The sequence below is a fragment of the Physeter macrocephalus genome, chromosome 11 (genome assembly GCF_002837175.3).
Source record: "Physeter macrocephalus isolate SW-GA chromosome 11, ASM283717v5, whole genome shotgun sequence".
NCBI lineage: Eukaryota > Metazoa > Chordata > Mammalia > Artiodactyla > Physeteridae > Physeter > Physeter macrocephalus.
This window is the reverse complement of record NC_041224.1, coordinates 76,989,469-77,009,581: the sequence shown is the minus strand read 5'-3', so window position 1 is coordinate 77,009,581 and position 20,113 is coordinate 76,989,469. Positions and strand designations below refer to the sequence as shown.

The window sequence follows — 20,113 nt, the reverse complement described above, 5'->3', positions numbered from 1 at the left end:
GGTTCCATCTGCTTTCCAGCAGCCCACTGCAATGTCCAGGCTCACTGCGCTTCCAAGGATGAGGACTGCCACCTGTTTCTTTTTATCCAGGTGGTGTAGAGGTACATCCTCCCCGGCCCATCCTTGATCTCTGGCTGCTTTTGGATGGACTGCATGACATTATCCAATGAGGCAGTTTTGGATTAGTAGAAAGAACAATGGTCTTACCATTAGAGTGGTTCAAAAACAGACTAGATTGCCCTAGTGTGGTGTTACCTTCCTCTCCATGAGGTTTGCAAGCAGAATCCATCAAGGAGGTAATTCAGCTGCCAAAGTTTGGCCAGCAGTTGACAAGAAGGCCTCCCATTCTAAAACCCTGTGCTTCTATAACACAGCACTCAAAGACAGAGAAGAACATGCAAAAGTGCACCATGATGGAAGAATACTTCTAATTTCACGCCTACTCTCTGCCCTAGATGGTCCAAGGCATCAGATTTTCTGCCGCAAATCATTTCATCCTCACAACCACCTTGTGAAGTAGCTAAGATGCCCCCATTTTGCAAATGACCAAACTGAGACTCAGAGGGGCCAAATCACTTACCTGGGTCACTCAGTCAGTTGTCAGAGCCAGGATGCCAAGTCTGTCGAATCTAATGCCAAAGTCCAGGTTCATCAGTTCTATTCTGCAGGTCCCAGGAAGAAATGAGAGAAGCAAAAGGCCATCAGTTGATGGGAATCTGGAATGCCAGGATAAGCAGTTTTGATTTAACACGGGAGGTAAGAAAAGACTACTTTTTTGATGAGGGGAGTTATATTTTTAATCTTTGTAAACACTTGAGTTCAGTTAATAATTTAAAAATAAGAGGAATAGTAAAACAAGGGGAAATAAATGAAAGATAGGGCGTGGGGAGGTACAAAACACCTAAGGAAGGGAGGTTCTTGGCAGCCTTCGGCCGTGCGCCTTCGGCTGTGTCCCCTCGGGGACAGAAACCAGCCACTGATTAGAGAAACAGTCAAGCATGAGCCCCGCAGGGAACAGCCAGACAGAACGAGGGCACGTACTTCACAAACCACCTCCACGGAAGGCACATCCCCAGTTTCTTACAGGGGAAGGCTGGACAGCTGCATTGCAGGCAGACCTCATTTTACTGTGCTTCACTTCACTGTGCTTCATTTTATTGCATTTTTCTTGCAAATCGAAGGTTTGTGGCAACCCTATGTCGGCGTCATTTTCCCAACAGCAATTGCTCACTTTACACCTTTGTGTCACATTTTGGTCATTCTCTCAATATTTCAAACTCTTTCATTATTATTACATTTGTTATGATGATCTGTGATCAGTGATTTTTGATGTTACTATTACAAAAAGATTACTATGGCTTGCTGAAGGCTCAGATGATGGTCAGCTTTGTTAGCAATAAAGTATTTTTAATTAAGGTGTGTACCTTGTTTTCTTAGACATAATGCTCCTGCACACTTAACAGACTACAGCACAGGGTAAATATAACTCTTCCATATGCACTGAGAAACCAAAGAATTCGTGTGACTCTCTTTATTGCAATATTCGTTTTACTGCAGTGGTCTGGAACCTGCGCGACGTCTGAGGTCTGCCTGAACTCACATCCTCACGGTAGCCCGCCAGGAATATTAACTACTTGCCACCGGGGAATTCACAACTCCAGGATGTTTGTCATTTGCTCACAGGGTTATTGGAAGTTACTATGATGGATTCAATCAGCTTACCAATAATTAACTCACACCCGGGCTTATCAAACAGCTCTGATCCCTTTAGCTTCCATCTAATAACCACGCATACATACAAACACAAGGCCTTCACAAATATAATTGGAAACTTATAAAGGAACCAGGGACAGCCTTCTCAATGGTCACAGCTAAGCACATGACTGAAGTGGCACATGTGTCAAAGCTGTGAAGAGGCTCTATGGTACCATCGGCTGCTTCGGAGTCCACGTGTTTCAAGCCACAAGAGGTGCATTTACGTACTGTGCCTGCTTCAAAATACCAGACTAAAGAGCATGAGGTGTGAATAACACCTGAGCGCTTTTTGGAAATCACGCAAAATTGCAGCAACCATCATAGAGCCCCAGCAGCAGGAAAACATTTGGAAACTTTATTTAAAGCTCTATGAAATATAAAGAAAGGTCCAGAGTGAGATTTCTTGGAGCTTATGAATATTTATTATAACACATTCTTGAAAACAATCAAAAAATTAAGGACAATAGAAATAGGAAACAGATTTATAAGAGTCAGTCATACATTTACATTTTGCAAATTGCAGTTAAAGACCTACAACCAGAATATTGTTAAATGCCAAAAAAAGGCAGAGGAGAGGGCTGCTGATATTTGGACATTTTCTTAAAACTGGCAAATGATATTTTCAGAGTTTTTTGACAATCTGTTTCCCAAGGAGTGCACATCCTGTTACTTTCACTAACCTGGTGCCAGCTGGAGTCGCAAATTCAAGGCAATGTCAAAGGCCTGGGGTTATCATAGTCCCTTTGTTCAACCAGGGCTTGACCTGACAGGAATAGGAGATGTCCTGAACCTTGACCAGAAAGCTCTCACACACAGCTCAGCCACCCCCAGCCCTGGAGCAAGGAGGAGGCTTCGCCAACATGCCCAAAACTCCCAGACAGCTAGCTAAGCACGCTCGTGTCTCAGGATTAGTAACAAGAGAAGCGTTAACAACAGTCTACATGGTGAATAATGTTCCCCAGTTAAGGAGGTCACCTTGGGCTTTGTGACACCCATCGAACAGGGCATCCTCTGACTACAAACCCCAGATGGACATGCGGTATTTAAGGCAAAAGTCCATCTCCAGGGGAGCTGGAGAGCTGAAGGAGGCCCCTTTGCAAATTGTAGTTAAAGACCCATAACCCCAAACTTTCACCAGACACCACAACATTCATTGAAAGAGAGCTAACTCACTAAGGGTTTGTTTTTTTAATTTCTTATTAGGAAAGCACTATATGGGGATTGTAGGAAATCTGTAAAACACATTAAAGTATAATAAAGGAGTAAATTTCTAAATAGGATTGAATTTGAATTGGGACTCCCTTGAGGTCAGAGCTGAGGAGTTTGCTTCCAGGTCACTGGTGGCCTGGGCTCCAGGTGGACTGATAGGCTGGAACCCTCTCCAACCTCACACTGGTCACTGCCCACAGCCCCAGACCCCTGCCCTATATGCCACTGAGCACAGCCATCCACGTGTGCTCAGAGCACTCACTCCAAGAAGCTGAAACTGGTCAAAAACAGGCTCTTCATAATGCAGAGGGAGAATAAATGAGTTACAGATTACATAAATTTCACCACCAGAAACAAAACCCCACCAGATAATCACCTTGCAAAAATCCCCTACCCTACACCAGCTGACCATCAGAGGCCTCATTTCCTCATCTGTCTGGCAGGGATAAGAATGGTCCCTGTGCTTCGCTGGGCTGCGGTGACACTCCAACAAAAGGGCTCCATCCTGTGCACACAATGTTATTAATAAGAACAGTAAGTGCTACGCTTAAAAGCAGCTCTGAATACTGCCGCTATGGGCAAGAAGGTGTCTGGTGTCTTCAATACAAAAATCAATATGTGTGTCAATAAACAGAAATCATAATGCCTTACCAGATCTCTAAAAGCTGAAAATAAATCAGTTCTGCCTTGATGTCCTTCTAAGTCCAGACGAAGAGTACAACCATCATTTCTGAGGTTTTTTATTCCACTCATTGTCAACAAATCAGAATCCTTGTTTATTAAATTGATTAATAACTACCAACCTGTCTTTGTGTCCTGGGGATTAACCAAGACCAAGATTTTATGTTGAGGTTCATCACAGTGCACAGTGCAAAAGCAAACAGACGAAGCTTCAAGTTTAACCTGAAAAAATAGTAAAATCACCATTTTGTTCTGTCACCACAGTAAGGGCACAAGAAATTGCTTAACAATTAAATTAGCACAATATTCACTGAAAGAACACTGTTGCACAGAAGTTAATTTGACAGGATGGGGCTTCCCTGGTGGCACAGTGGTTAAGAATCTGCCTGCCAATGCAGGGAACACGGGTTCAAGCCCTGGTCCAGGAAGATCTCACATGCCATGGAGCAACTCAGCCCGTGCGCCACAACTACTGAGCCTGCGCTCTAGAGCCCATGAGCCACAACTACTAAAGCCCGTGTGCCTAGAGCCTGTGCTCCGCAACAGGAGAAGCCACCACGATGAGAAGCCTGAGCACCACAATGGAGACCCAACACAGCCAAAAATAAACTAAATAAAAATAAATAAAAAAATTTTTTAAATTGACAGGATGGAGGCAACATGAAAACGGAAACCTTACCCACTCTGAGCTAAACACGAGGGCAATCTGACCACGGCCCTTCCTCTATCTCCTACCCAGCAAACCTGCTCTTCCCTTGCTCACCTGTCTACCCAAGTAATGACTGAACATTTCCTCAGCTGACCCCCTTGTGGTCTCTCCTTCCATTCACTTCCTGCCCCAGCAGCCTTCCCCACCCGAATCCCCGTCAGGCCTCCGCCTGCCAAAGCAAAGGGCCACATCCCAACCTCAAGCTGCACCTGCCAAGCCGACCTCAACTGTCCCCCTGCAGCCACTCTACGCAAACAGCCTAGACAAGCGTGCGTCCACCCGCTATGCCACTCAGGCTGCCTGCTGCCCTGGCTCGGATCCCTGCAAGCAGCATCAAGAAACCCACACCCTCTCTGGGCCCTGCAGTCTCAGCTCTGGCTCTGAGGCAGCCCCGGGGTGAAGATCCTCAGTGCCCAGCATCTGTTTGTTCATGACCACAAGGAACACCAAGCAGCACATGCAGGGTCTCTGATGCTGGGCTGCCCCAGAGCCTTCTCTCAAGCACCCACTTGCCAAGTTCTGTTCCCGGCCACCGAACCCACTGGCCTCAGCTCCCAAAGCAAAAGGACAACACGCTCCACTCCAAAGTCTGTTTTGAAAACCGAGGAGAGTGTAAGAAAATGAGAAGAGGACGTGATGGCTGAGTGAGGCAGGCAGGCTGCTTGTAAAAGTTTATAGCAGGCCTCCTTGGTTTCAGAGAATTGTTTCTTAACAAATCCTGAGACCCATAAACATCTTGGTGGCTCCCAGTCTTCAAGTCACCTTAACGAAGAGTCCCCAGCTGGCTCCCCATGGTGGCTATATGAAGCACAATTCACCCATCAGACGGCCGTTACAAGGCCATTAAAAACAATATGTACAAAGCATTGTATCAACATAGAAAGATGCTTATTATGGACAATATTGTCTTCCGAGTGTGATCTGAATGTTAAAAAAGCATGCCCAGAAATAAAATCCAATGGAAACACATCAAAATGTTCATAGCAATTAACATGGGTGATTTTATTTTCTCTGTCCTTGGCTATAGTTCTCAAATTGTGTACACTGAGCATATACTGTTCTATCACCAAGAAAAATCAGTAAGTATTATTGTATTTTCAATATGATAAGACAGTTTCAAGACTGAAAACAGAGTTAATTATGAAAAGAAAAGACTTTGAGGAGGACCAGAGGGATGTGGTGTGGTACATCCTTGTCTTTTTTGTTCGTTTGTTTAAAAAAATTTCTCTGGTTTCAAAAAGAAAAGTTAAATTTGCTAAAAGCAATGAGGAGGTCCATCATCATCGCAAATCAGACTATTTCAAAACCTGCTAAATGGTAGGAAACTGCTACCATTTCTTAATTAATTGCTAAAATGGTAGGAAACCAAATGATTATTTTCAGGACTCTTTTTTTAGAAGGGAGAGAAGCAAATAGGTAGAAAGACAGTTCAGCATTTCTATCACATTAAAACAACATAATTTTAGTAACTGTCTTATTTTATTATGTTTTTGCTAATAACACTAAAATTATTCACTCTGTGAGCATACTACATATTGGGGGGTTTTGTTGTTGTTAAGTGACGTAATCCATAAATAAATGTGAAATAAAATAAGATAGATGACTGAAACTGCACCCTAAAGTACTTCAGCGCTAACTCTTGTATTTCACCACACTTCTCAGATTACCTAGCATTCCCCCCCCTACTCCGTCCAACAACCCTGCAGCCCACCCAGCCCCGCAGTTCCCCAAGAGTAAGCCCCGAGCCTTGACTGAGAGCTTGCTTGCTTTCTGGTTTATATGTCACTAGGGGGCGCTGAAAGCGTGTGAGTACAGCCACCTCCCTCGGCAGATCAACAATAAGGAATCACCCATGGGAGCTGGATTCTTCCAGGAGTTAATTACAAACTAGCATCTCCAAAATCTCAAGGAAGCCACACTATATAAACTGTACAAGCCATTGTTTTAATTAACTCTGGAACAACTTCAATACAGCAAAATAAAACCCTGTCTTCCTCAACCAACTTTGCCTGCCAGAGAGCAATGATTTCTGTTATGAGTGAAATCTTATTCGTATAAAACAAGAAAATCTTGCCTCTTTCAACAGATCAGCCTCAAATCTGAAAAAAAGTTAACCAATTTAGGTACAGCCCAAGATTCACATATTCTTTTTATTTACTTCAGGAGAGGGGGGAAGGCCTTAAAAATAACACAATTATTAAATTTCACCCACAATCCCACTGTCCTAACAAATAGTTTTCATTTCTGTTTTCTTCCAGTCCATATTCAAAATTCAATCTTATCATTGCTAAAAATCGTAATTGATATAACTTCATTCCAAGTCAGAAACTTTTAGGACTAAGTCAAACCTTAGAGACTACAGGTCAGTCAATCCCCTCATTTACAAATGGGAAAACTGAGGCCAGTCAGGCAATACACACAGCATCTCATTTAATCCTCATAACAACAATATGAAGTAAGCACTGTTACTGTCCCAACTTCTGAGATGAGACTAGCAAGAGCAGAGAAGTAAAGACATTTACTCAAGGTCACACAGCTATTAAGTGGTAGGCATGGGATTCACAGCAGGCTATTTGGCTGACTGCTTTATAGAACTGGACTTATCCTCAAGACCTCAGAATCCCAATCCAGGATTCCTTTTGCTTCTCAAAGTGGAATTATTCTAGTATTCACTCCAGAAGGATTTTTTTTTAATCTGTAATGCTCTTTCACTAACATTCTCCTTTTTAATAATTTAGATTTTACAGAACTCTCCACCAATGAGGACGATCACACATACCTGCTCCCCAGTGGGAAGAGAGAAAACCTCTGGTGAGGGCCATGCTCCTTCCCCAAGAGTGGCACAGTAAGCCAGAGCCGCTTACCAACGCCCAGCAGGGTCATCTTCCAAAATATCCACTGGGTAAATGCCTGCTAGGGGAAAAAGAAGGCAAGAAATGACATGAGCTTTCCTCTCTCATTGAAATAAAAGTCACTTATTTCTTGAATATGAAAAGAAAAAGGCAGCCAATTGAAACTTGCATTTAAAAATTATGTTCACCTATTTTTTTTAAGTGAAAAAGAAAAGAGCAGTGGAACCAAAAAAAAACAGAAGACATTCCTGATGGTGGGGTTGGCACCAACCCCAAGGAGACATGAGGTTCAATGTGAACCCTCTTAGACCACTGCAGAAACTTCCTTTCATACCCCTTAACTATCAAATGGTTTCCCAAGTATTTTCTAGTAGTGTCCTCCACTACGGCCACATGTACAAACAGGTACCCTGAGAGCTGACCCCAGCTGCTTAGAACCTTGCTAACTTTGACAAAATCCAGCCTGAGTTTTTAGTTTGCCAGCTTACATTTGCCACGAAGTTAAGATTTGCCAGTTCTTCTCCTTTAACTGGACTGCTTTATTGTAAGAGAGTTTAAACGTACTAGTTAGTATGAACTATAAAACTACGTATAAACCGACATGGCCATTCAGATAGACTATTTGCACAGATTAATTTGCAAGTTATCTCCCAGCTCTACTCAGCATCTCTTTCTTATCACCGCACTTTTAGAGGAAAATTATATCCTCAAATAATCATACAAATTGAGAGTATCCAATTCAGCTTGGAAGTGGCGGTTGGTTTTTCCCTTGAGATGCTGGCTCGTCTCTGGCTGGCACATCCCTGAGTGGGAGGGGGCTCTGTAGCTTCTGCCCTTCCGTGGTCCCCTCCTCTGATGCATTTCTGGGCCTCCTATGGTGGGAAGGGTGCCAAAGCAGCTGTCATCTTCTCCTTCTTCTTCTCCTTCTTCTCCTTCTTCTTCTCCTTCTTCTCCTTCTTCTTCTTAGCAGCTCCAGAAAGGCCAGCGCAGTGGGGGACGTGGTCAACCTGGTGTCTGTGGACGTGCAGCGGCTGACCGAGAGCATCACCTACCTCAACGGGCTGTGGCTGCCGCTCATCTGGATCATCATCTGCTTTCTCTACCTCTGGCAGGTGTGCTGGGGCAGAGAGAGCTGGGATTTGAGTTGAATCCTCCTCCCCCTCCTCCCCCTCCTCCTCCCCCTCCCCCTCCTCCTCCCACCCCTCCCCCTCCTCCTCCTCTGCCTCCTCAAGGAAGATAAGCCTGCGCATAAACACCCACTGAAATATCAGCCTCCTACTTTCTCTCAGAATCTCCATTCCTTCTGCAGCCACTTTTCAGGGGACAGAGACTGCTCTTAGCAGCAAAAAGTTTCAGGTATCCAGTTCACCAAGCTTTCCTATGATGAATTTTACTGCTGTTGATTGGAGGCAGTGCTCATAGAAAACAGAGGATGTCAAGAGCAGGGGTGGACTAGGCCTCAGTCCTGCATGATGCCCTCCCCCTGCCCCTGACTTTTCATGGTGAAAACGTCACCAGCACATACAGAGTGGCAAAGAGATGAGTAAATACACTCTCCCACTATTCAATTTTTTAAGTATTTATTTGAGTGTGAAATGCATACCAAAAAATTACAACTATAAATGCACTGATTAAAATGTTCCAAATAAAGACATGAAAAATTAACAGTCCATTCAGTGACAATGAACAGTCAATGATGAACTTGGGGGTCTCTTTCTAAACAAGGTTGTGCCTCTAGGTAGCAGGGATATTCTGCTGTTCAAGGCACACACTTGTGGTGTGTGTGTGCATGTGTGTTTTCTCTCTATACACACACATTCAAGGAAGCCCAGGCTCCTTCTCACTGTGATGGGCCAGGAAGCCCCCAGCAACTGATCAGACACAGCCCTCAAGCTGAACCTCTATGCCCTCCCTACTCCTTACTGGGCCCTCCAGGCACACAGCTCAAAGCCGATGGATCCAAGCCAAGCCATATGGTTCCTTGCTCAGGAACCACTTCAAACCTGCCACCAAACCCTCAGCCTGAATCACCTCTCTCCAATCGTCCTGATGCTCTCAGTTCAAGGCCTCAGCATCTCACAATAACCTCTGGCCTCACCCCTTTCCACCCATCCTTCCTCCATCTGCCACCAATAAAAATATTGTAGCTATTCCCTGGCCCCAGGTGCCAGCAGGTTGCTGAGTGCTCCACACCTCTTATTTCACTGAGTCCAGCCTAACCCCAATTTACAGATGAGAAAACCGAGGCCTGAAGAGGAGACCATTTGCCTAGTCAGTGGCAACACCAGGGCATGAAGGTCTGTCTGATTTCAGAATGTGTAAAACACTCAGATGATGTTAGTGACCCCATGCAGACGGTCTCCTGTACCAAGCCTCGAAGGCCCTTTACAATCCCATGCCCCCTTCCTCCGCAGCACCCCCACTCCCCAGCTCCTTCTACCTTGCCATCTCCAAGGCCCGTCTCAAACTCTAGCACATCCAGGGGCCTTCCTGGAGCCCCCAAAGGCAAGGGGCTCTGTGGGTTATTGAGTCCCGTGTTCGAATCCAGCTTGGCTTAGGATGGGAACTGATACACCTTGGCCACTTCCCCTGTGCTGCAGGGCCTTACACACCTGAACTCGGCCTTTCACACTGGTCAGCAGGTGAGGCAGCCTCACCCCACCAGGAGCGTGAAGACTCCCTCCAGGCACACTGAGTGCTTGTTCTCTCCTCTCCTGGCCCCAAAACCCCTCGCCAACAAAGGCCTCGCCCTATGCCTTTCTCATCCTGAGCACTTCGGAAATGTGGGTGGTTGTTTGGCGGAGCTCTCTGTTCAAACTGCTATTCATCCAGTTGGTCTAGTGGCTTCCCACAGGTATGAAAAAAGATTCAGTGCACGTTCAGATAAATTAAGAAAAACATACTGGGAAGTGGGCTGCTTCAGCCCTAGGGCACCTGACTCATGCTGCATGATTCTCCCATGAAAGCAACTTCAATAGCTACCTTTCTCCAGACGCCCCCAGGAATGCCGCCTTAAGGAGCAAGTAAAAATCCCACCTGGACTTTTACTCTCTGGCGCTGGCCCTGTGTCTTGGGAGAGATGTTTGTCAGAGGCAAGGCTTCAGTCCACTCCAGTGAGGTTGAGGGCTGACTGACAAGCCTTATCAGTGACCCCCCCCACACCCACACACACACACACACACACCACTCACACACAAGCTGAGACCTCTGGTGACAGGGGACTGGGAGGACAGCGTAATCGTCCACGTTTTGCGGAGGGGCACAGGGTGGGGTACCTCACCCAAGACCACTAGACCTAGGGGCCTCTGCCTGGTTCCCCCAGAGGCTGCCACAGCTTGCCTGGCATTGGCTCTGGCCAAGTGTGGTCAGGAGAAATGCAGTGAATGTATTTTGCTCCTTGTACACCATGAAATCATTTCCCTGGCCCGGTATGCTGCTGGAGCTGTGAGAGGCCCTCAAAGAACCTGATGGACAGTATTCCCAGGGCACCCTGGCCCCTCAGGGCTCTCCTGCCTTGCAGCCCAGGGGTGGGTCCCTGGGGGTCTTCTCAACAGAAGCCCAGCAGAATCCATCAGCCCGATAGCATGAGCATGGGGGCTGCATCGGGCCTGCCTCTGGGGATAAATTAACCCTCCACGAAAAGGAATTTCCAAAGATCTCTTAAAGGTTCCCTTTTAAAACCTTTAAGCTGGGCCAGACCCCTGAACCCCAGGGAAAGGGCCCCCCAAGCTGGCCGGGGACAGGAGGAGGCTGCTCCAGCCTTTGGGGTTTTAATTCCTTCTCTTCTCTCTGGGGAAACTGCCCCATCAGAAAAGTTCGGGCAGACTCCTTACACGGAAAATGTTTGGGTTAGCTTTCTGGAAAACTGGGTGGGAGTGAAAAAAAAGGGAGCTGCTTAAGGCAGGAGAGGGCAGGGGACATCCAATGCTGGCTGGCAAGGGAGACCCCCTCCCCAACCCAGGACGGAAGGGCGGACGAACGGACGCGCGCACGCACACGCACACAGAGACACAGGCGCGCACACACACACACACACACACACACACACACACACACACACACACACACGAGACCCCGCCCACACACAGACACACACACGAGACCCCGCCCCCCTTGCACACACACACACACACACACAAGAGACCCCGCCCACACACAGACACACACACGAGACCCCGCCCCCATTGCAGGGAGGAAGGAAGCGCCGCCCCCCCCACCCCCCCCCCCACCCCCGCCAACCACAAGGGCACATTTGGGCCTTGCAGAGGGGCCCTCGGGAAGTAAACAAGTCTGGGGCGTCTTCTGCACGCGCCGGAGGCCAGCCTGGCCGCCGAGCTGCTGATGGAAGGCAGACTCGGGCAGGAGCTTCCAGATGTGAAATGCTAACAGACTTTAATGGTTTGAACCCAACAGGAAATATTTTTCCAAAGCCAAAAGAATGTAATCTTTTCAGTACAATGCAAAATGCTTTTATGAAAAACGGCACACAGTTGAAATGATAATTCATTGCAGACAGTAAAGAAATTGAAATCCCCCAACGAACCCCAATTTTAAGAATTCACTTTAAGCATAAGTTGGTTGTGGTCACCCGAAAAACAAAAGCAGAGGTCTATCTTAAAGCATTCTTCCAGGGAAAATGCTGAAATCATTCAGGATCTTTGTACCAAATCTTGAGTTTCCAGGGTACAGAATTTTTTTATTTTTGCTTTTCTTTTTCACATAAGCTATCTGGTTGTTTTCTTCACAAAGCATTTGCTTCTAAAAGGAAATTATTAGAAGAAGGAATCCTTATTATAGAAGAAATATGCTGAGGGGGGTTAAGTGCCTAATTCTGAGCTTAGCAGAGAGCTTGGAGCCTAGTTCTAACTGGAGAGAGGGCATCAGACAAGAAGTGTCTGAACCCAGGTGTTTTGCACACCCACGGTGGTAGGGTAGTGCCTAAAGGGAGAAGATTTCCAAATGCCACCTCAATGGCTCAGAATTCAGCACCAAGAATTCATCAGGGTCCCTGATTTCCAGTGAGGCATGCACTTCAAAGCTGCCTGCTTTAAGAAAATTCAGTATCCACAAATGCAAACTTCATCCTGACCCTCCAAAGCATTCACCACAGGATGCCTTAAAACTGAAAACTACTCTTAAAGTATGATTACATTTAAATTTTTTTAAGAGGGCCAAAGAATCCAAGGTTCCTGACTTCCCTTGTATCATGCATTTTCACACATATATTCTGCGGAACACTACTAGCTTCCCAAGATATGCTGCAGAAGGAGGTTTCTGAGGTCAGCAAGTTTGGAAAAGGGGACCTGCTGTGACGCTCAGAGCTCACTGCTGGGGGTTCTATGTGCCTATCAGCAATCTGGACATTCAGAAACCCTGCAGCAATGAGATTTGATTAATCCAGCATTTATTTCCCAAACTTATTTAACTAGGGACCCCTGTCCCAGAACACTGATGGACAGATGACAAACAATATCTTAGAGAAGAGTGCTTTGACATAATGTCAGGGCAAGAGGACCCATCACTATCAGACAGATAGCAAATATGCAAATACCTGGAGCTCAAGGACCACAGGCAAGGGGGCCGTGGTGTCAGCGAACAATCCTCCACATAGAGGAGGAGAGAACAGAAGGTGAAGCAAATACACACTTGGATATTTTTGTTGGTTTTTGAAGAGCATCTGATTGCCAAAATATTCTTAGCAAAGAATTGAAAAAAAATGTTGGAAGACAGAATGTAGAAAATGTTAGAATTTCTGAGCAGATGAGCAAAGTTGTCAGGGAACGGAGGAAGCACTGGGAGAGGTCTGCAGGTGGTGGCAGGGTAGGTTTCATTACTGGTAACTGACAGGGAGCCTGTTGCTCTGTTATCACAGATTTAGTACTGGCCAACTTGCAACTTGTCATTGCCTTGGCTGAGAATAAATCACTTGTCCCAAATCTAAGATGGTAAAATATGCAGATGACTTTGTGTGCCACCCACACAAAGATTTATGTAATCCTAATTGCTTTTAATATGAAGGTCTCATAATCTGAGCATTGGTGCATCTTACCCTTAGGCAAATGATACAAAGATTAAACTGTTTTTCCCCCTGAATCATTCAAAAGGATATGAAGTGGGTCTGAAACATACTGTTCCTTTTGCATTCAAAGAGGTGTCACATTTGGGGACAAATGTGGAGCCCTATTTGGGGCAGACAGGAGGAAACAGCATCTCAAATGTCTGCTTCCTCATCAATGGTAACAGAAGAGGGGTCCTCATCTGATACAGCTGCAGGAAGCTCAGGCCTGCCTTGCCCCTGAACTTGAGCTCCTCCATCCCATGTGGTCATCATTACGGTCCCCTATTTGTCTAACCTTTACCAGAAGGAAGAGAGCTTTGGCACATACTCAGGAGAACATGGAGAGCCTGACTCTTTGTATCCTGAATTTAACTGACCAGGAACCTGTAAAAATATCAAATCCCAGTGTCAGTGACACCACCACAAGATGTGGTGGTCCTGAAGCTGGTGGGAAAAGGCTGGGCGGGGTGGGGGTGGGGGGACAGTTGGCCAGCAAGGAAGCAGAGCCCTAAACCACACAGCACACGAGAGGAAGAAAAATAACTCCTCATTACCATAATGTTTTACCCATTAGTCACAGAATAACATTTCTCAGAACTTACCCAAAAACTGTGGTTGTTAATGGACTTTATAAACGTTCATCCAGAAATCACATCCCTATATGTCCATCTATTACACTGCTAACAATAATATTTCTAAAGAGGACAAAAATTAGGTCTCTATCTGGCATGCTCAGCCCTGTGCAAAGCAACAAGGAGAGCTGAAAGTAGACTAGTCCTCAGCCTCCATGACCCAATTCTAGATTAAGCTGGTGGCCCCTGTTTAAGCACTCAGCCTCATCACCCGGACTACCCCACATGGAGAATGAATGGAGAAGAATGGGATTACCTTAATCCTAGACAATGAGTCGCTTAGGGAAAGTGTAGTTACTTCCCAATGTCTGGAAATGTGTTGAGAAAGCTACATTTTATAAGGGCACTGGTCTCTTCTGTGTAAAACTGAAAAGTAGATGAAGAAGTACCTGCCGAATAGAAATATTTGCATCCACGTTAGTACCAGCCCAGTTTTAAATTGAAGACATATAAAAGAAAGTTAACATTCTGCCTTCTGTGGATAAACAGAGTTTCTCAAGTACTAGTCGGGAGAGAAAGCATTAGAAAAATAGTGATATGTTCTCACATTAAAATGTACCCTTTTTATACCTTACATTTTGTACAGTATTTTCCAGATAACAAAAGGGCTGTCACACTTCCTCGTTTGTTTGAAACTGACATCAACCCTTTGAAGTCAAGAAAGAACAAAGAACTGACCCCATTTTTCAGAAGTGGAAACATTCTCAAAAATGGAAAGTTAGTAATGGGGCTAACTTCAAACCCAGATCTTGAGATTTCCAGAACTACTTTCACCAATTTGTGTACTAACTAATTTATATTGTGTCAAGGACCACACATTGTGTACCAGCACCAAAAGGCAGCTAGCGCTCAGTATAGTACTGTTTAAAATACTTGCCTTTTTAAGGCTGAATAATACTCCGCTATATATATACATACACCCCATTTTGCTTATCCATTCATCTGTTGATGTTCACTTGGATTGCTTCCACCTTTTGGCTATTGTGAATAATGCTGCCATGAATATAGATCTAGAAATATCTCTTCTAGTCCCTGCTTTCACGTCTTTTGGGGATATACCCAGAAGTGGAATTGCTGGATCATATGGTAGTTCTATGTTTAATTTTTTGAAGAATTGCCATACCCCACAGTGGCTGCACCATTTTACAACAGCAATGCACAAAGGTTCCAATTTCTCCACATTCTCATCCAACACTTGTCATTTTCAGCTTTTTCTGATAACAGCCATCCAAATGGATGTGAAGTGGTATCTCACTGTGGTTTTGATTTGTATTTCCCTAATGGTTAGTGATGTTGAGCATCTTTTCACGTGCTTACTGGCCATTTGTGTGTCTTTGGAAAAATGTCTATTAACTCTTTTGCCCACATATTAATAACTTTTAACAACTACTTTAAAAGCTTGTAAGAATTAGAATGACATGAATTCACAAAGAGATAAGTGGCAAGGCTGATGTGGTCTAAATGGGCTACCTACACAGGATTCATCACAGCACCTGTATCACAGGGCAATGAATCCACCTCTGCCCACTGTCCATCTGAGCCACACTCCCAAGAAAGAGGCAGAAGCTGGGAGGCGGTAGCAGTGAAAAGAGGACAGACTGAGTGTGCATTGTCATTTGTACTTTAAGGCTTGGAGGAAAAAAACTACTTTTTAAAAAATATAATATATATATATATTTTTAAATATAATAATAGTAGTAATAGTAAAATATAATAATAGTAATAGTACTGTAGTAGTGGTGGTGGTGGTGGTGGTGGTGGTGGTAGTAGTAGTAGTAGTAGTAGTAGTAGTAGTAATACCCTGAGGCTTCTATGATACCTGCTCCCAGGGTCCCTGCCCAAGGGTGACCTCAGCTTAGACCAAGGTCTTCCTGATACTCTATGGTCCTGGAAAGAGGTCTAATCAGACCCTGATCACATTCAATACCAACACCACAGCAAAGGTTTGAAAAAACTTTCTGTCATAAAGCTATTTTATAAATGTATAATATAAAACAATCATGGTCATCATTTAGGAACTTTCCTACTATTGCCAGACACTGTGCTAAGTGCTAGTCGATACAGTGGTGAAAAAGCAGAAGTGGCCTCCGCTCTTATAGAACTTACCGCTTGTGCGGGAGACATAACAACAGTTAATACCCCCATGGCATGGAGGGAAGTGAGTGACAAGGGAGGTGGGAGACAGGACAGGATGACCAGCGAAGGTCTCTCTAAGGAGGTAACCTTTAAGCAGAAGGACTGAAGAATAAAATGTTCGCCTCATGCAGAGCAAGATCAAGAGCCACCCAGACTGAAGGAACAGCCCCTGCAGGAGGAAGAAAGGAACGGAGGGCATCCAAGCGCTCAAGGGTGGCCAGTGTGCCTGCAGCATGGCTGGCCAAGGGGAGAAGAGCAAGGTCACAGGAAGCAGGCAGACAGGGGCTAGAGTAATAGGACGCTGGCCAAGTTCCGACTTCAGGTTTCAAGAAGAATGAAGTAGGAGGATGCTGAAGGGTCCCCAGTGGGGCATGATAACTGGAGTATGTGTTTGCTGCCTCCTCCAGATCACAATGCAGCAGGAATCCGAACCAGGGGCAGTGCAAGTTGAGTCAGGTGATGATGATGGCTTAGACTAATGATGGCAGTTTAGATGATGAGAAGGAGATGGCAGGCTTGAGCTAGATGTTAGCAGTGGACATGGCAGAACCTGCTGCTAGATGGATATGTGGGGTGAGGGGCCAAGCTGACTTTCTACTTTAACCCCTCCACTTCATATAACTCAATGAAATTCAACTAGTAGCTTTCATATTGTGACATTTATAAACTAACGTTGGAAACAGTCTAATTTCTGTTAAGATCCTAGCTCTTTCCAAAGGGGGAAATTGATGAACCTGCCAACAGAAGAATAAGATGTACATTATTCAAAAATACTATTTTCCTTGAGGTATTACAAACTGAACCAGTATAAAAACACAGATGAAGCACCCACAAAATGATGCCACCTCATCAGACCTCCCCAACATCAGGCCACAAAGAGAATGAGGTTTGGGCACGAGGGCAAGAGCTTTGGGGTCATTCAGACCTGATTTCAAAAATCTCTAACATATGATGAAATAAACTGCCACAAAAGAGCACAAACTATAGACTCAGACCCATAAAGACTGCAGATATTGAAATTATCTAATACAGAAGATAGAGATATGAAATATGTTTTAAAAACGTTAAATAGGGAATATAAAGGGCCAAGATTTTTTAAATTGCCCCATAACATTCTAGGGGGAAAGAAAGTAGAGCTTCTAGAAATTTATGTCTGAAATAGCCAATGAACAGAAAAATAGATCTGAAGAAATTACCCAGAAATGTAGCAAAGAAAGACAGAACAAGTAGAAAACATAAAAGGCAGGTTAAGAGAGATGGAGAGTAGAATGATAAGGTCTACCAACAATGTAATTGAAGTTCCAGAAGGAGAAAAAATAGTAAGGAAGAGTCAAGATTTGATGAAATTTGTTTGAAATTTTTCCAGAATTAATGAAAGACACCTGTCCTCTGACTTTGGGATCTCAACCAACCCCAAAGGAGGAAAAATAAAGAAAACTCCCCTCCTAAACACACTGTGGTCAAGCTGCAAAACAACAAACATTGGGTTGGCCAAAAAGTTCCTTCAGTTTTTAAGTAAAAATAAAAGACACATATTTCATTTTCACCAAGAAATATACTGAACAACCTATACACTGTTTTGTTCCACTACCTTCTGCCATTTTTCAGGCAACTTCATAATTCCATCTTCCCAAAATTTTTTCTCATTTTGAGCAAAGAACTGTTCCAGGTACCTTTTACAGTCTTCCAGGGAACTGAAACTTTTTCCATTAAGAGAATTTTGTAAAAACCGAAATAAATGGAAATCTAAAGGTGCAGTGTCTGGTGAATACAGCGGATGAATCAGAACTTCCCAGCCAAGCTGTAACAGTTTTTGCCTGGTCATCAAAGAAACATGTGGTCTTGCGTTATCCTGATGGAAGATTATGCATTTTCTTTTGACTAATTCCAGATGCTTTTCATCGAGTGCTGATTTCAGTTGGTCTACTTGGGAGCAGTACTTGTTGGAATCAATCATTTGGTTTTCCAGAAGGAGCTCATAATAGAGGACTCCCTTCCAATCCCACCATATACACAACATCATCTTCTTTGGATGAAGACCGACCTTTGGTGTGGTTGATGGTGGTTCATTTCGTTTGCCCCACAGTCTCTTCCATTCCACGTTATTGTACAGTATCCACTTTTCATCGCCCGTCACAATTTGTTTTAAAAACCGGAATGCTTTCGTTACATTTAAGTAGAGAATCACATGTGGAAATACTGTCAAGAAGGTTTTTTTCCGCTTAACTTATGTGGAACCCAAACATCAAAGCCATTAACATAACCAGTCTGGTGCAAATGATTTTCAATGCTTGATTTGGATATTTTGAGTATTTCAGCTATCTCCCTCATGGTATAATGTTGATTATTCTCAATTAATGTCTCGATTTGATCACTATCGACTTCAATTGATCTACCCAACTCTGGAGCATCATCCAGTGAGAAATTTCCAGCACGAAACTTCACCAACCACTTTTGACACGTTCAATCAGTCACAGCACCTTCTCCATACACTGCACAAATATTTTTTTGTATTTCAATTGCTTTTTTACCTTTCTTGAAATAATAAAGCATAATATGCTGAAAATGTTGCTTTTTTTCTTCCATTTTCAATATTAAAATGGCTATACAAAAATTCACCAATTTTGATAAGTTTTTTTAAATGCATGCTGATATGACAGCTGTCACAATACAATCTAACAAAATTGTTTCAAACGAAGTTAAAGCCAACGAAGCGCTACTAGAGCCATCTTATGGAAAAAACTAAATTAACCTTTTCACCAACCCAATACAAAAAGATGACCATGAAAGCAGCCAGAAGGGAAAGACACATCCTCCCAAAAGAAGGACAGCTTCATTGACAGCTGCCTTCTCAACAGCAACTGTGGAAGCCAGGAGACAATGGAAGAACATTTTTAAAGTGTGAAAGGAAAATAACTTTCACCCTCCATCCAGCGGAAGTAACTTCCAACAATGTGGGTGAAATAAAAAACATTTTAGAAAAACAAAACCTGAGTTTACTACCAGCAGATCCTCCCTAAAGTTATTTCTAAAGGATGCCTATTATCAAGGGAAAGGAAATTGACCTCAGGAGGAAATCAGTCAAGAAGGAATGGGAGGGACTTCCCTCGTGGCTCAGTGGTTAAGAATCCACCTGCCAGTGCAGGGGACATGGGTTCGAGCCCTGGTCCGGGAAGATCCCACATGCCACAGAGCAACTAAGCCTGTGTGCCACAACTACTGAGACTGCGCTCTAGAGCCCATGAGCCACAACTACTGAGCCGGCGTGCCACAAGTACTGCAGCCCGCGTACCAAGAGCCTGTGCTCCACAACAAAGAGAAGCCACCATAAATGAGAAGCCCACACACCACAACAAAGAGTAGCCCCCACTTGCTGCAACTAAAGAAAGCCCACGCACAGCAACGAAGACCCAACACAGCCAAAAATTAAATAAGTAAATTTATTTAAAAAAAAAAAAAAGAAGAAGGAATGGGAGCAAAGAAAATGAGAAACATGTGGATAAAACCCAAGCCAATGCTGACCCAAAACAAAAACTTCTAATTTAAGGAGATTTTTTTAAAAAATTCATAACAGAACTAAGGTTCTACATAACACATAGCACAGAAATTGGGAAGGAAGTAATTTGAGTGAAGGCATTTCAAGGCCCTTATATGATTCCAGGGAAAGTTTAAAACTGATTAATTTCAGAATTAATTAGAATTAACATGCACATTAAAATATCTAAGTTAGCCCCTAAAAGAATAGAAATATAGATATTAAATTTCAAAATAGGAGAGAGAAAAAAATGGAATTAGGGCCAGGGTGGGGGAAATCTCAATTTTAAAAAAGGCAAGAAATGAAAACAAGATGATCTGTCAAATTCATATTTAATTCTTATGATTAAAAACATATTCATCAAATTTCACAATTTGTATGGAACCACAAAAGACCCCGAATAGCCAAACCAATCTTGAGACAGAAAAACAGAACAGGAGGAATCAGGCTCCCTGACTTCAGACTATACTACAAAGCTACAGTAATCAAGACAGTATGGTACTGGCACAAAAACAGAAATATAGCTCAATGGAACAGGATAGAAAG

General features: G+C 43.9%; 1 protein-coding gene across 1 annotated transcript in view; it reads right to left on the bottom strand.

The window, feature by feature from the left end:
- FAM169BP (Protein FAM169B) overlaps positions 1–20,113 on the bottom strand; it is an 80,501-nt gene that overhangs the window by 54,120 nt on the left and 6,268 nt on the right. Inside the window, 2 exon segments of the mRNA XM_055088196.1 lie at positions 7,134–7,158; positions 7,160–7,264. Of these exon segments, the coding sequence (XP_054944171.1) occupies positions 7,134–7,158; positions 7,160–7,237 (103 nt within the window). The 5' untranslated portion in view covers positions 7,238–7,264.